Source organism: Callospermophilus lateralis, chromosome 8 (genome assembly GCF_048772815.1).
Source record: "Callospermophilus lateralis isolate mCalLat2 chromosome 8, mCalLat2.hap1, whole genome shotgun sequence".
NCBI classification, from domain to species: domain Eukaryota; kingdom Metazoa; phylum Chordata; class Mammalia; order Rodentia; family Sciuridae; genus Callospermophilus; species Callospermophilus lateralis.
The window spans coordinates 94,644,441-94,657,935 of NC_135312.1; the positions used below are offsets into that span (position 1 = coordinate 94,644,441).

The following is a 13,495-nucleotide window of genomic DNA, read 5'->3' on the forward strand; positions in this document are numbered from 1 at the left end:
TACCTGTTACTTCCCCTGCCAGGGCAGCCCAATGGATGCTGGGCAAGCACACTATCATTAAGCTATATTGCCAGCTCCTGTGCTGTTTTGGGGAGCCCAGATTATTTTTTCCTTAATAATTTGTTCAATCAAAACTTCCATTCCCCTGTTGCTTCTAACATTATTATAATGTATTTATGTACTCATTCATGTTATCATTTGGTTAATAAATAATACATGCTAAGCACTATCCAGTAAGGTATACAAAATAAGACTGGAGAATAATTTATAAGAGGTGGATAGAAAATTAAAAATACAATAAATTTGGCTACCTCAAACAGTATTAATATCTAAAAACGTTGGTAAACAAATGAAATACGGGGCAAATATTTTTCCTGTTTCTGGGCTTTTTGCTTTTGGCAAATCTTTTACACTTTTCTAAAAAATAAGATGACTGGATTCAATACTGAGTCATTCCCCTCCTTTTAGTCTTCTAATACCATTTTTGTAGCAATCTCTGAAATTCACAGAGCTCAGTAAAAACACTGCTTACAAAACACAGGCTGCTGGCATAATACAGATTACAGAACTTTAAACTATCAATTTGCAAGTATGTATTAACAAAATTTTCATAAATTCTTAAACTTGATAAAAATCTTTTTACATATCAATAAAATTCTAAATAACTAATTATTTTCAGCCTAAATAAAGCAAATGTTTTAGTAAAATCTTAACAGATAAGCTATACATATTATACATACAGTAAAAATAATTATAAATATTCAAAGGAGAAGAGAGTATTTGAAGTGTCACTTAAAGATATCTTGTGTGAGAATTCAAGTTTTTTTATTTTTTTATTTTTTTTATTTTTTATTTTTTTTACATTAATTTTTATTGTTGGTTGTTCAAAACATTACATAGTTCTTGATATATCATATTTCACACTTTGATTCAAGTGGGATATGAACTCCCATTTTCACCCCGTATACAGATTGCAGAATCACATCAGTTGCACAACCATTGATTTACATATTGCCATTCTGGTGTCTGTTGTATTCTGCTGCCTTTCCTATCCTCTACTATCCCCCCTCCCCTCCCCTCTTCTCTCTCTACCCGCTCTACTGTAATTCATTTCTCCCCCTTATATTTTTCCCCCTTTCCCCTCACTTCCTCTTGTATGTAATTTTGTATACCCCTGAGGGTCTCCTTCCATTTACATGCAATTTCCCTTCTCTCTCCCTTTCCCTCCCACCTCTCATCCCTGTTTAATGTTAATCTTCTTCTCATGCTCTTCGTCCCTACTCTTTTCTTAGTTACTCTCCTTATATCAAAGAAGACATTTGGCATTTGTTTATAAAAGACCATACATCTAGAGTACCAGAGTTAAAAAAAAAAAACTGTTGTTCAAATGATTTCACATAATAGGAATGCTATATTTTTCAATTGCCAAATTGTAATCCACTAAGTTATAATAATCAATTTAGGTTTGTGAACCAATACACTAAAAAACAGAAAATAAACTATCAAAATGCACCGAATATGGTGAAGATAAGTAATATTTAGTTTCAGGTGTGTTTATGTAACAAGTGGTGATACAAAATGCATTTCTTATTGTGGGCCACAATCCAAAAACTAAAAAATATTGCCCTAATATAAGCAATTTACAATATGGGTTTCTGTGATGTGCTTTTGGAGAAATGTTAATATTTTATATTTGTATTATAATGTCTTAACACAGTAAGAGCTATATCAATATTTCTATATTGAATGATTAAGGTTCAAATATGCAAGAGATTTGTGTAATTTCAATAAATTAAAAACACTAATTGCCTTTTATAAAATTTCTCTCCCAGAAGGAAGTTCTCTACTATATAAGCATGAATTCATAGTACTAATCAGTATGACTAATTACTAGTAAGTCACATATTAAATACATCATTGGGTTGAATTAACTGTAAAAATTAGGCCCTATTTATTTCACAGGGCCACTATAAAGGAGAAAGAGGTTTAATACAGATTCAGGACCCTCCTTTATATAAAGTGCAGGACTCTTACAATGAATTTTCTCAAGTCCCACCCTCTTCCATGGTAATATATTCATTTCGCTAGAGGAGATATAGTAATCAGTAAATGCTTCTTCTTGGCTCTTACAGGAATAAAACAGTTACTGGAATATAGTGAACCAACAACCTAACTCCCTTCGATGAGATTAAGCTGGAGGTCTGCATAGTTCCTGAAGTTAAAACTTTTACAAAATTCAGACACATGACCGTAAAAAGAATAAAATAATCCTCAGTGAGCAACTAGAATTATATAAGCTCTAATATAATTTATCCAAGGATTGCAATCATTTCCTTAATTGGTACTAACTTTTTCCTAAGGTTAGGAGAGATAAATTCATCAGTCTTTGCTTTCCTCCATGTATTCCTAAAACCTTAAAAGGAAAGGGAACTTCACAGGGTGAAGGATGACTTTGTTGTATTTTCTAGAGCATCACTGTCCAAAAGACATATAATCCATTTTTAAAATGTAACCACAAATGGCTGGGCACAGTGGCGCATACCTGTAATCCTAGTGGCTTGGGAAGGCTGAGACAGGAGAATCTCGAGTTCAAAGCCAGCCCCGGCAACCACTAAGTAACTTAAGTGAGACCCTGTCTCTAAATAAAATACAAAATAGGGCTGGGGATGTGGCTCAGTGGCTGACTACCCCTGAGTTCAAACCCCAGTGCCCCAGTGTAACCACATATGCTAATTAAAATTTCCTTATAGATACAGTAAAAAAGTACATGAATATAGGCAAGATTAGTGGCTATTATGCAGGTCAATGCCATTCTAGAAACTACTCATCCTGAAATATAAAAGTAAAGGACCTCCAGTCTTTGAATATGATGAAACTGAAGGTAAATTAAGAGAGATACTTATATTTCTGGTACAAAGATTGACAGACACTATTGGTATGGGATTACAGCATGATTTCTGATTTATTTCTACCAACTACATTGGACACACCCTACAATCCATTTAAATGATGCAAATTAAGTGTGAAACACTGAATGAATGTTCTTTCCTTTTTTGGTCTTATTTGAATGGTAGGGGGAAAAGTGTTAATCAGGCTAATATGAGAAAGAAGAAAAAAACAGAGAAGAAAAAATATTCATAAATATTCAGATATGACCACTGAATAAAAATGATTTAAAAAAATCTGATAAATAATTCCTATTTTTTAAAGTTTGACACCAAAGCAAACATATAGTACTAAAATGGAGATTTCAATGTGTAGTGTCATGAGTTTTGAGTTAGAAAAATTAACAGAGTGTTGCTACTAATTCAAACTAAGATTTGTCTTTTTTTTTTTTTTTTTTTTTGGCCAAGTTGTGGGAAGGAAGGAGAAACGGAAGGGAGAGGAAGCAAACAAAGAAGGAGGGAAAAAAATACATAAACAATACCATCCATCATAAGATCTAATTGGATCTTTTAAAAAAAATTTAAACAAGTATTTCTAAATGGAAATACTTGTTTAAAACAATATAATCTAAATGGATTTGTGGCTTTTCACATTTAAATAAACATGTATAACTGCATTAATAAGTTCATGACATTTGTGGTTCATGACTTGGACTTACCAAGTTCTGCTAAATTACCAAATGCAACAAGACACATTTCTGTAAGAGCCGCATTGTGGCAGTGGATGCCCAGTAATTTCACTAAGGTAGGGATAACACCCATATTGATAAGCTGAGCTTGAAGGGAATCTGTAAAAAAGAAAAAAGAAAGAAAAAAAAGGAAGAAAACTGTTCACATATCAATGAAGATTAGTAAGAAGAAAATATCTGTTATTCTCCCTAAACTCAATGCAATTGCAATTACAGTAAAGGAAAATGAAGTCCATTCATATGGTTGACTAGAACATTTAAAAGCCAGTTCAGAACAGAAGGGTTGAATTTTTAATCTTTTCAATGACCAAAAGAAATTTAGAAATGAAAATAATTTAAAGAATATGTAATTCACTTTTTAAAAAAAGAGGGTCTTATACCTTTAATGATCAGGATTTTATGAAGTATAAGTAAACATTACCATTGACTTTTAAATGAAAAGGTTAGACAAAGTAGCATTACAGGAAATCACAGAATATATGAAAATCCTAAGGAAAATAGTAAGTTTAGTAAAGACCAAGAAAGGAGATAAAAAATCTTTAGCATCCTTTAACTGTATTTCTTTATAGTAAAAAAAGAAAATTATATAATACATAAATGATTAAGTATATGCAAGCAGAATGTTCCTTGATGACTGCTAGGAAGAAATGTAGTTTTAACAAGGCAAAAATGTTTTTCTTTTCAAAGCTTTATCTAATTATAATAACAGATCATCTCAGTCAAAGAGATGGTTTGAGAAGTGATGAGAAACAGGTCAACACGACCTTGTCATTAATTTGCCTGCATTTTCTAAGCAGCAAATTGGTTTTAAGGTACTAAACATGCCCTGGATTTCCACAATAGTTCTTCGTGGACTTACAGAATACCTGCAGCAAGCTTGAAGGTACATTAGCCAAAATGAAAAGCAAAAGTACTGCCTCTTAGGATAAGCTAAGAAAGATATGCAAACATTTGTGTTTTTATGCAAAACACTATATTAACATCAATAACTGGTTCATCCAAAGATACAGTAATACTCTTTCAAAGTTTTCTTTTTCTTTCTAAAATAACATGCCATTTTCATTCTAATAATTTTCTCCAATTTTTTTAAGTTACCTATTTGGAATCTAAAGATAACACTGTTTTCTACAAAACACATTTTCCTCATAGTACAAATCCTTGACTGGGTATGCTTGCTAATCTCTATTATTTTCTATAGTTCTTGACCTGTAGATAAGGAAGGGGGTAGATGATTATCAGAACACAAAGGCCAGTTTGAGCTGTCTCACATGCCAGTTGATTACTTGTCTGGTGGACTTTGTTGTTAATTCTTCCTGGCTTTTAGACTGAGGTATGAAGAGATAGCCAATAGAAGCTTGCTGCCCCTGAAAACTGATGAGTGGGTAGTAATCACAGATAATTATCTGGTTTGGTTATGGGGACCCATCTATACTATAAAGGAGCTTATTACCAAAGCAAGAATAGAAGATAAAACTGAGAAAAAGGGAAGGTTACATTTAAAGTTCAAATAATGTAATAAAATAATTCTAAATTTTGTAATGAAATTATGAATTTTATTCTAAATGGAGATTGAAAAAGGCTATCTACTTAACTAAATGATTTATTTTTATACTTTTGATATAATTTTTTCCTTAAATATACAATACAGAAATCAATAGATGGTTCACAACACTTACAGACAAAATACTTATGTTATAAGTTATAGTGTTATACCTCCATGTCATATGGGGAGAATACTTGGCATTATGATTATAATTTTATAATGGTCATGCAGCAAGGAGCTTTCCAAGTTAGAAATTATTTTGATTACTTACCAGTAGAGTTCTTTATTAGAGGATCACCTCTGCATATCCTTGTTCTTTAGCAGTGTATTTATTTTTTATTTCATTTTGACTAGCTTTTCAAATACTGCAGAGCTGCTGAATTATTAAAATTTCAGGTATGTAAGCGTGAGCACTAGCGCATGCATTGAGTGTGAGTCAAACTCTGCTCTATGTCTGCATATATGTAAGCATCACACACCCCCTCAGTACTGTTGGTACAATCTATAAAAATCCAACAGTCCAGGGACATCAGAGGAGTAACACGTTTTCTGAAGGAGATAAGAGGAGAATGCCACTTAGAAGATGATGTTCTTCATGTTTTCCTAACTTGGCATCTCTATAACTTTCTTGGACTGCTTTTAAAATGCTGTAAATTTTGGTTCCAGGAAAAAGGGGGGCAAAATTTACGAAATGTTGCAGAGCTTAACAAAGTCTTTAGCATACAAATTGCACCAGTAATATCTGAAATTATAGATCAGGAGAAGTAGCACAGTCAAATGGCAAATGACGTGAATTGCCATAATTCATGAAAATCACATTACTTCTTGAAAAGAAATTTTAAAATTAATCAGGAGCTAAATTAAGTATATGCTCACATACAACACACATACCACACACAAGGGAAAAATATATATAGTCATCCAATTGGACAGACTCTTTTTGGACCAACTGGGTGCTTTCTTTTATATCTATTTCCATAATGATAACTAAAACAATAATTCTACTCAAATAACTCTAAAATTTGTCCAAACTGCACTCAAGAAATTCTTCTTGGATAATGAAGACCCACAGGAGAGGGAGAAAAAGACCTTTACTCAAACAGGTTTATATAAATTTTCATTTTATGTTAAAAAAAAGCATCCTAAAACATGGTTCTCAAAGCAGGACTCCTGAAACCTCTTAAAGGATCACAAAGTCCAAATTTTTTAAATAAAATTACCAGGACATTGCCTTTTTCACTATGTTGACATATGCATTGACAGGGTAAAAAGAATGGGTAGATAAAACTGCTTGCACTTTAGCCTGAACCCAGGCAGTGACACCTCATTGTGTAAATAGCTATCAGATTCTTCACCATGACACACTGTAGAAAAAGATGCTTTTCTCAGAAATTTTGTTTTTGAAAATGTTTTTAATAAAACATTATGTATGTTAATATAATGAGCTTACTGTTATTTAAAAATATAATACAAGTACTTTAAATTTTCTCTATTCTAATTTCTACTGCAGTAAATGTTGTTAGATATTACCCATATAAATTTCTTTGAAAGCTTCAAAAATTTTTAGGTGTTTAAAAGGATCCAGAGACCAACCGTTTAAGAACCACTGTAAAAGGATTAGCTAATTTTTACGAGAAATAGAAGAAGGGAAGAAAACATGGAAAAGACATTCTTAAGTTCAAAGATGTGCCTGGCAGATGTGAGAAAAGAAAAAAAAAAAGGAATAAAAGTTTAAAGCATGTAGAATCCCAAATTTTGGTGCTTAGGTATTTTGAGAGAAATTACTTTAATAAAGCACCTGAATTTCTCATTTGAATTTCTCTTGTTTATTTGAACAGGAGGTCTACCTAAGTGTAGGAGAATATTCCAGATTTAGTCTGTTTACTTATTTCAGTTATAACAATGTTACCATGAAGTAGGTTTTGTTTTGAATTACGTAGGCGGGCTGGGGTCCTATTGGTGTGGACAAGTTAATTATTAATTCTTATCAACAGAAGCAAATGACTAGTTGATCACTTTTTAAAAACTTGTCCAATGAAAGCTTATGAATGTTCTTCAAAGAATAACTGCTGACACCCATACTAACATGAATAAAATCAGGAATATGACTTCTAGTTGAAAAACCAACAGAAGAAATTCTTAGAACCAGAAATAATTCACATTCTCTAGATATAATGGAGGGAGTATGTGAAACAATTGCAAGACTAAAACTTTTGCATCCCTCAAGAAACACCAGCAACTCCAGGAAAATGTTTATCAGAGCTCAAAAAACACAGCAATTCACAAAAATGCAACCCAGGCCCATACATAGCAAACACTTATGTGTGAAAGACAGTCTTTAGACAACACAATGTCATAAACGTCTGAAGGCTTTTAAAAAAATTGCTCCTGACAAACATCACACACAAATATTGACCAAAATACAGATTTACAAAACTACATAATATCAAGATGACACAGGCCCTACATGATCTATGGGGAGGAAGAGGAAGAAAGGCACTGAGGGGGTGCAATACAGATGCATATACAAAGAGATATAAGGCAATCAACGCATGCGCTGGTGTGAACACTTACCTACCTACATTTGAATTTCAATGGTTCCAAGTTCTTCAGGTCACACTCATGGAAACTCCAAAGAATGGAGATCTGGAGAGAAGATCTTAAGTTGAAGAACCTTTATCCCCCTGAGTTTTAAGTTTAATGTTTAAAACATTGGTATAGACTAGGTTATAGATCCAGAAAAGTATGCTGTGAATTCCAGCAACTCAACTGTAAGTTATGTTGACCAATTACTAAAAATAAGTTTCTTAAAAAGATTATAACACGTTTACCTTATTCCTAAGGCCCTTATAAACAATGTCATAATATTATTTTTAACTTATTGGTAAATAGGACTTAAGAAATTGTGTCAAAATAAAATACAATTCAAAATATAGTCTCTACATCAGTATGTACATTATTCATAGTATAAAGTTATGATATTGTTATCTATAAAGTCTTTAAAAAAACTCATTCTATAGTCAATGAATTATACATAACAGTTGAGACAGTAAAAACAAGAAAATATGTCTTGGTGAAAAATTCCAATATAATTGGCTTTAAAAAAAAAAAAAAAAGCCTGCCTTTGACTAAATCGAACATCTGTATTTCCAAAACCAAAATATAAAAATTGAAGATAAAAACTGATGTAAGAGTGAAGTGACACACTGGATGTTAAGCAGGTTTCAGTTCTGTAACAATAAAAAGGAAACTGACATACAGCCACCAACAGAATGAGTAGTGTTAAAAACTTCACACACAAATGTTCAGGTACAAGTACAGACTTCGTTGTCAGTTTCATATTCTGTATCCTTTAGCTGATTGATCAGGAATGTGGAGTTTTATTCTAATCTAGTGTTGAGGATGTAAGACTCATTAGATTATTTACATGTGTTCAAAATCAACTTCAAATCAAATAAAGCCTTTTTTACACAAAACATGCACGTGTGTTTTGCACAAAGATTACCCTTTAATTCTCACACAGAAACAGAGATTTCAAAAAGAAAGAAAAAAAAGGAATAATAAAGATCTTTTAGTATTTAGAACATTGGAGGTTCAAAACAACACATTTATTCAAAAAGTTCATTAAAAAAAGAATTCAGGGGCTGGGGCTGTAGCTCAGTGGTAGAGGGCTCACCTAGCACATGCGATGCCCTGGGTTTGATCCTCAGCACCATATAAATATAAATAAATAAAATAAACGCATTTTGTCCAACTACACCTAAAAAATAATTTAAAAAAAATTCAAAAACGTTTTCTGGATTCTGAAAATAAACTCTCTGCACTGCAAAACTTCCAATTGGTAACAGTTCTAAAGACTGATGACAAAATTACATGCATGAGAATAATGAAAAATAGCAGCAACAACCAAAACCTCCAAAGCACAAGATGTAAAAAATGCTTTTTTATTTTTCTTAGGAGATCTAACACAATACACTTTCTGTTCTCAATCCAAAATGATACCTAGTGAGTATGTCTTAATTTAGTAGGTAATTTTCCCCTACTTACTAAAGGTTAAATTATTTACTGCAGATCAACTCTTGTTATAATGAATAATGCTGCAAATGACATTTCTTCACACACATCTACTCTGATTTTAAACTCAATGCTTTCGCCTCAGGAAGAAAATGGTCTTTATAGTACTAGTCCTTTTTTCCATTCTCCCAAAAGGGCTACTAATAGTTGTTGCTTAAATAAATACCTTTTATTAGGAATACCAGTTTGCTCTAATAGGGCACGAATAAAATAATGTACACAAGTTTAAGTATACACCTGAATTTTTGTATAGTGAACTAAGCTAAATGCCAGGTTAATTTATATCCCAACACGCATTCTATAAACATGTATTTTAAAACATAAATAGTCCTTAATTTTAAAATGATTATTGGCTTCTAAAATAAAAAATTCTAGTGACTCTGGACCATTTTATGATTTGGTTTTTACATTTTTAAAATCACATTGTTATTTACAATATATGAATTACGTTAAGAAGACACATGTGCATAGCCAAAAAACTTTAAATTTCCTGTCAATATCCTTGTTTTTCAAATAGTATTTGACTTTTTTTTCCCCAGTAAATGAAACAATATAGGAAGTTCAGTGTTAGACTTTATTTGTTGTTAAAAATCAGGATTGCTGATTTTTTATAAAGTTCATTTACACAATGATAACTTTCTGGCTTCAGTTTCTCTCTGAATGGACTTTTAAAGTGTACTAATTAGAGATGCATTGGTATTTGATCAAAATCTATTATTCACCTTTGGCTTTTAGCCTCAGCACTTGAAAGGCCAAATGGCGGAACACTTATTTCACTGCCATTCCTGAAACCTAGAGATTTGTGTATAATCAATGGTCATGTGCTTGATAATAATCATATTTCAACTAGTATAGCAACATAAATAATAAAAATAAGACCTAGTCTTTAAGATTTATTGTTATATTAATATTCATTTCCAAACAAAAGTAAGCATTCCATGTACAGAAAAAATTTTCCCTATGTGCTTTATATATTGAAAATTATTAAATCAAATAAAATATAAAGGTATATTATTTGAATATTAAAATGCTGCAATAATTAATGATAGATAAACTATAAAATATAAAAACCAAATCAAGCAGAATAGAATATTGTCTTCAGAATTTACAACATAAATTGTTAGGAACTGGTTTTGATTTTAAATAAATTCCATCCAAACAATAAGTCTTTTTTTTTTTTTTTAATTTTTTTAATTAATTTTTATTGTAGGTTGTTCAAAACATTACATAGTTCTTGATATATCATATTTCACACTTTGATTCAAGTGGGATATGAGCTCCCATTTTTACCCCATATACAGATTGCAGAATCACTTCAGTTGCACAACCATTGATTTACATATTGCCATTCTGGAGTCTGTTGTATTCTGCTGCCTTTCCTATCCTCTACTATCCCCCCTCCCCCCTCCCCTCCCCTCTTCTCTCTCTACCCCCTCTACTGTAATTCATTTCTCCCCCTTATATTTTCCCTCCTTTCCCCTCACTTCCTCTTGTATGTAATTTTGTATACCCCTGAGGGTCTCCTTCCATTTACATGCAATTTCCCTTCTCTCTCCCTTTCCCTCCCACCTCTCATCCCTGTTTAATGTTAATCTTCTTCTCATGCTCTTCTTCCCTACTCTGTTCTTAGTTACTCTCCTTATATCAAAGAAGACATTTGGCATTTGTTTTTAAGGGATTGGCTAGCTTCACTTAGCATAATCTGCTCTAATGCCATCCATTTCCCTCCAAATTCTATGATTTTGTCATTTCTTAATGCAGAGTAATACTCCATTGTGTATAAATGCCACATTTTTTTTATCCATTCGTCTATTGAAGGGCATCTAGGTTGGTTCCACAGTCTTGCTATTGTGAATTGTGCTGCTATGAACATGGATGTAGCAGTGTCCCTATAGTGTGCTCTTTTTAGGTCTTTAGGGAATAGACCGAGTAGTGGAATAGCTGGATCAAATGGTGGTTCCATTCCGAACTTTCCAAGAAATCTCCATACTGCTTTCCAAATTGGCCGCACCAATTTGCAGTCCCACCAGCAATGTACAAGAGTACCCTTTTCCCCACATCCTCGCCAGCACTTGTTGCTGTTTGACTTCCTAATGGCTGCCAATCTTACTGGAGTGAGATGGTATCTTAGGGTGGTTTTGATTTGCATTTCTCTGACTGCTAGAGATGGTGAGCATTTTTTCATATACTTGTTGAATGATTGTATGTCCTCCTCTGAGAAATTTCTGTTCAGGTCCTTGGCCCATTTGTTGATTGGGTTATTCGTTATCTCATTGTTTAATTTTTTTAGTTCTTTGTATATTCTGGATATTAGGGCTCTGTCTGAAGTGTGAGGAGTAAAGATTTGTTCCCAGGACGTAGGCTCCCTATTTACCTCTCTTATTGTTTCTTTTGCTGAGAAAAAACTTTTTAGTTTGAGTAAGTCCCATTTGTTGATTCTAGTTATTAACTGTTGTGCTATGGGTGTCCTATTGAGGAATTTGGAGCCCAACCCCACAGTATGTAGATCATAGGCAACTTTTTCTTCTATCAGACGCCATGTCTCTGATTTGATATCAAGTTCCTTGATCCACTTTGAGTTAACTTTTGTGCATGGCGAGAGAAAGGGATTCAGTTTCATTTTGTTGCATATGGATTTCCAGTTTTCCCAACACCATTTGTTGAAGATGCTATCCTTCTTCCATTGCATGCTTTTAGCCCCTTTATCAAATATAAGATAGTTGTAGTTTTGTGGATTGGTTTCTGTGTCCTCTATTCTGTACCATTGGTCCACCTGCCTGTTTTGGTACCAGTACCATGCTGTTTTTGTTACTATTGCTCTGTAGTATAGTTTGAGGTCTGGTATAGCTATACCGCCTGATTCACATTTCCTGCTTAGAATTGTTTTTGCTATTCTGGGTCTTTTATTTTTCCATATGAATTTCATGATTGCTTTCTCTATTTCTACAAGAAATGCCGTTGGGATTTTGATTGGCATTGCATTAAACCTATAGAGAACTTTTGGTAATATCGCCATTTTGATGATGTTACTTCTACCTATCCATGAACAGGGTATATTTTTCCATCTTCTTTAATTAAAATGTCCAATTTGGAAACTCTTTATATTTTGTCAAGTAAAAAAATAAAAATCAGAAAACCAACTTTGTACCTCAAATTTTCACAATGAGGAAAATCTTTAAAATAATAACATCTATGATTAATCATCATCAATCCAGACATAAATCAAGTACAGGAAAGAAAACCATGTTAGAGAATGAGGAACCCCAACTATAGTTTGCTCCTCCACTTCCCTGGGTTAAAGATGCCATCTATGTAGTACTACAATGCCAAATGTGCTACCACTGCAGGAGCAATCTAGAGGATGACAATGCCAAGAAAGTACTGCTCCTGTGATTATGTAAGGCCAAACTTAAGTAGTAGGCTACGAAAAGTACTGACAAAATAACTACAATAACCATTTCATTTTTATGAGATAAAATTTTAGATTTCTGCATTTAGAAGTTTATTCTATAACAGCTAAAGCTGAATATTAAAGCCAATATTTGAACATGTAGAATTATACCAAAATGTGCATTTGATACACTTCTGCTAATAAACATGTTCTCAAGCTGTCCCTTAAAAGTATTGTTGTAGCAATAGTTTAGAAGCGTTGTGACTAAAAGCTAACCTAGTCTGACTGGTTAAACTTAGTAGGCAAAATTACCAAGAGGCACCAGAGTAACTGCTTTCAGTGAAACTACTTTTTAACTATAACAGAACTTTAAGAACGCAACCTGCTTCAGTCAACTGATTAGAAAGCTTTGTTGGAGACAAAGTGAAAATTAAGAAATTTATTGACTAGCTTGTCTTTTTTTGTACAAAAGTAAATAAAGAACAAAAGTAAATAAAAAATAAAAAAAGTCTAACTTAAGTGCACAGTAAAATATTTAATGCACTTAAGTAAATTAACATACTAGAGTATTTTAATTTGATAAGCTGGGCTCTAAAAGATGTGAACTTAATATTAAGTACACCCCCCATGACTGTATAATCAGAAAAAAGACAGAAAATCCATTAAAAATAGTATCCTAGAAAATATCATTTAAAAAAGATGATTGCAAAGATACAATGTTACATTTTTAATTTTTCCCCCTTAGAGTATGACAAAAAATTCTAATATTTATGAAATCCATGAAGTATCAGTTGGCTTGTACTCACAGTAAGTAAATTTTGGAAATAGTTCCTCACTCATGCAAATCAAATCA

At 32.6% G+C, this 13,495-nt stretch overlaps 1 protein-coding gene across 5 annotated transcripts in view; it reads right to left on the minus strand.

Annotated features, from left to right (window-relative positions):
• Rap1gds1 (Rap1 GTPase-GDP dissociation stimulator 1) overlaps positions 1–13,495 on the minus strand; it is a 146,843-nt gene that overhangs the window by 37,545 nt on the left and 95,803 nt on the right. For 4 of the 5 annotated variants that reach the window (XM_076863797.2, XM_076863796.2, XM_076863795.2 and 1 more), the window contains one exon: positions 3,605–3,733. The exons of the other annotated variant lie outside the window; for it this stretch is intronic. In XM_076863797.2, the coding sequence (XP_076719912.1) occupies positions 3,605–3,733 (129 nt within the window). The remainder of the gene's footprint in view (positions 1–3,604; positions 3,734–13,495) is intronic. 5 annotated transcript variants of the gene reach the window in all.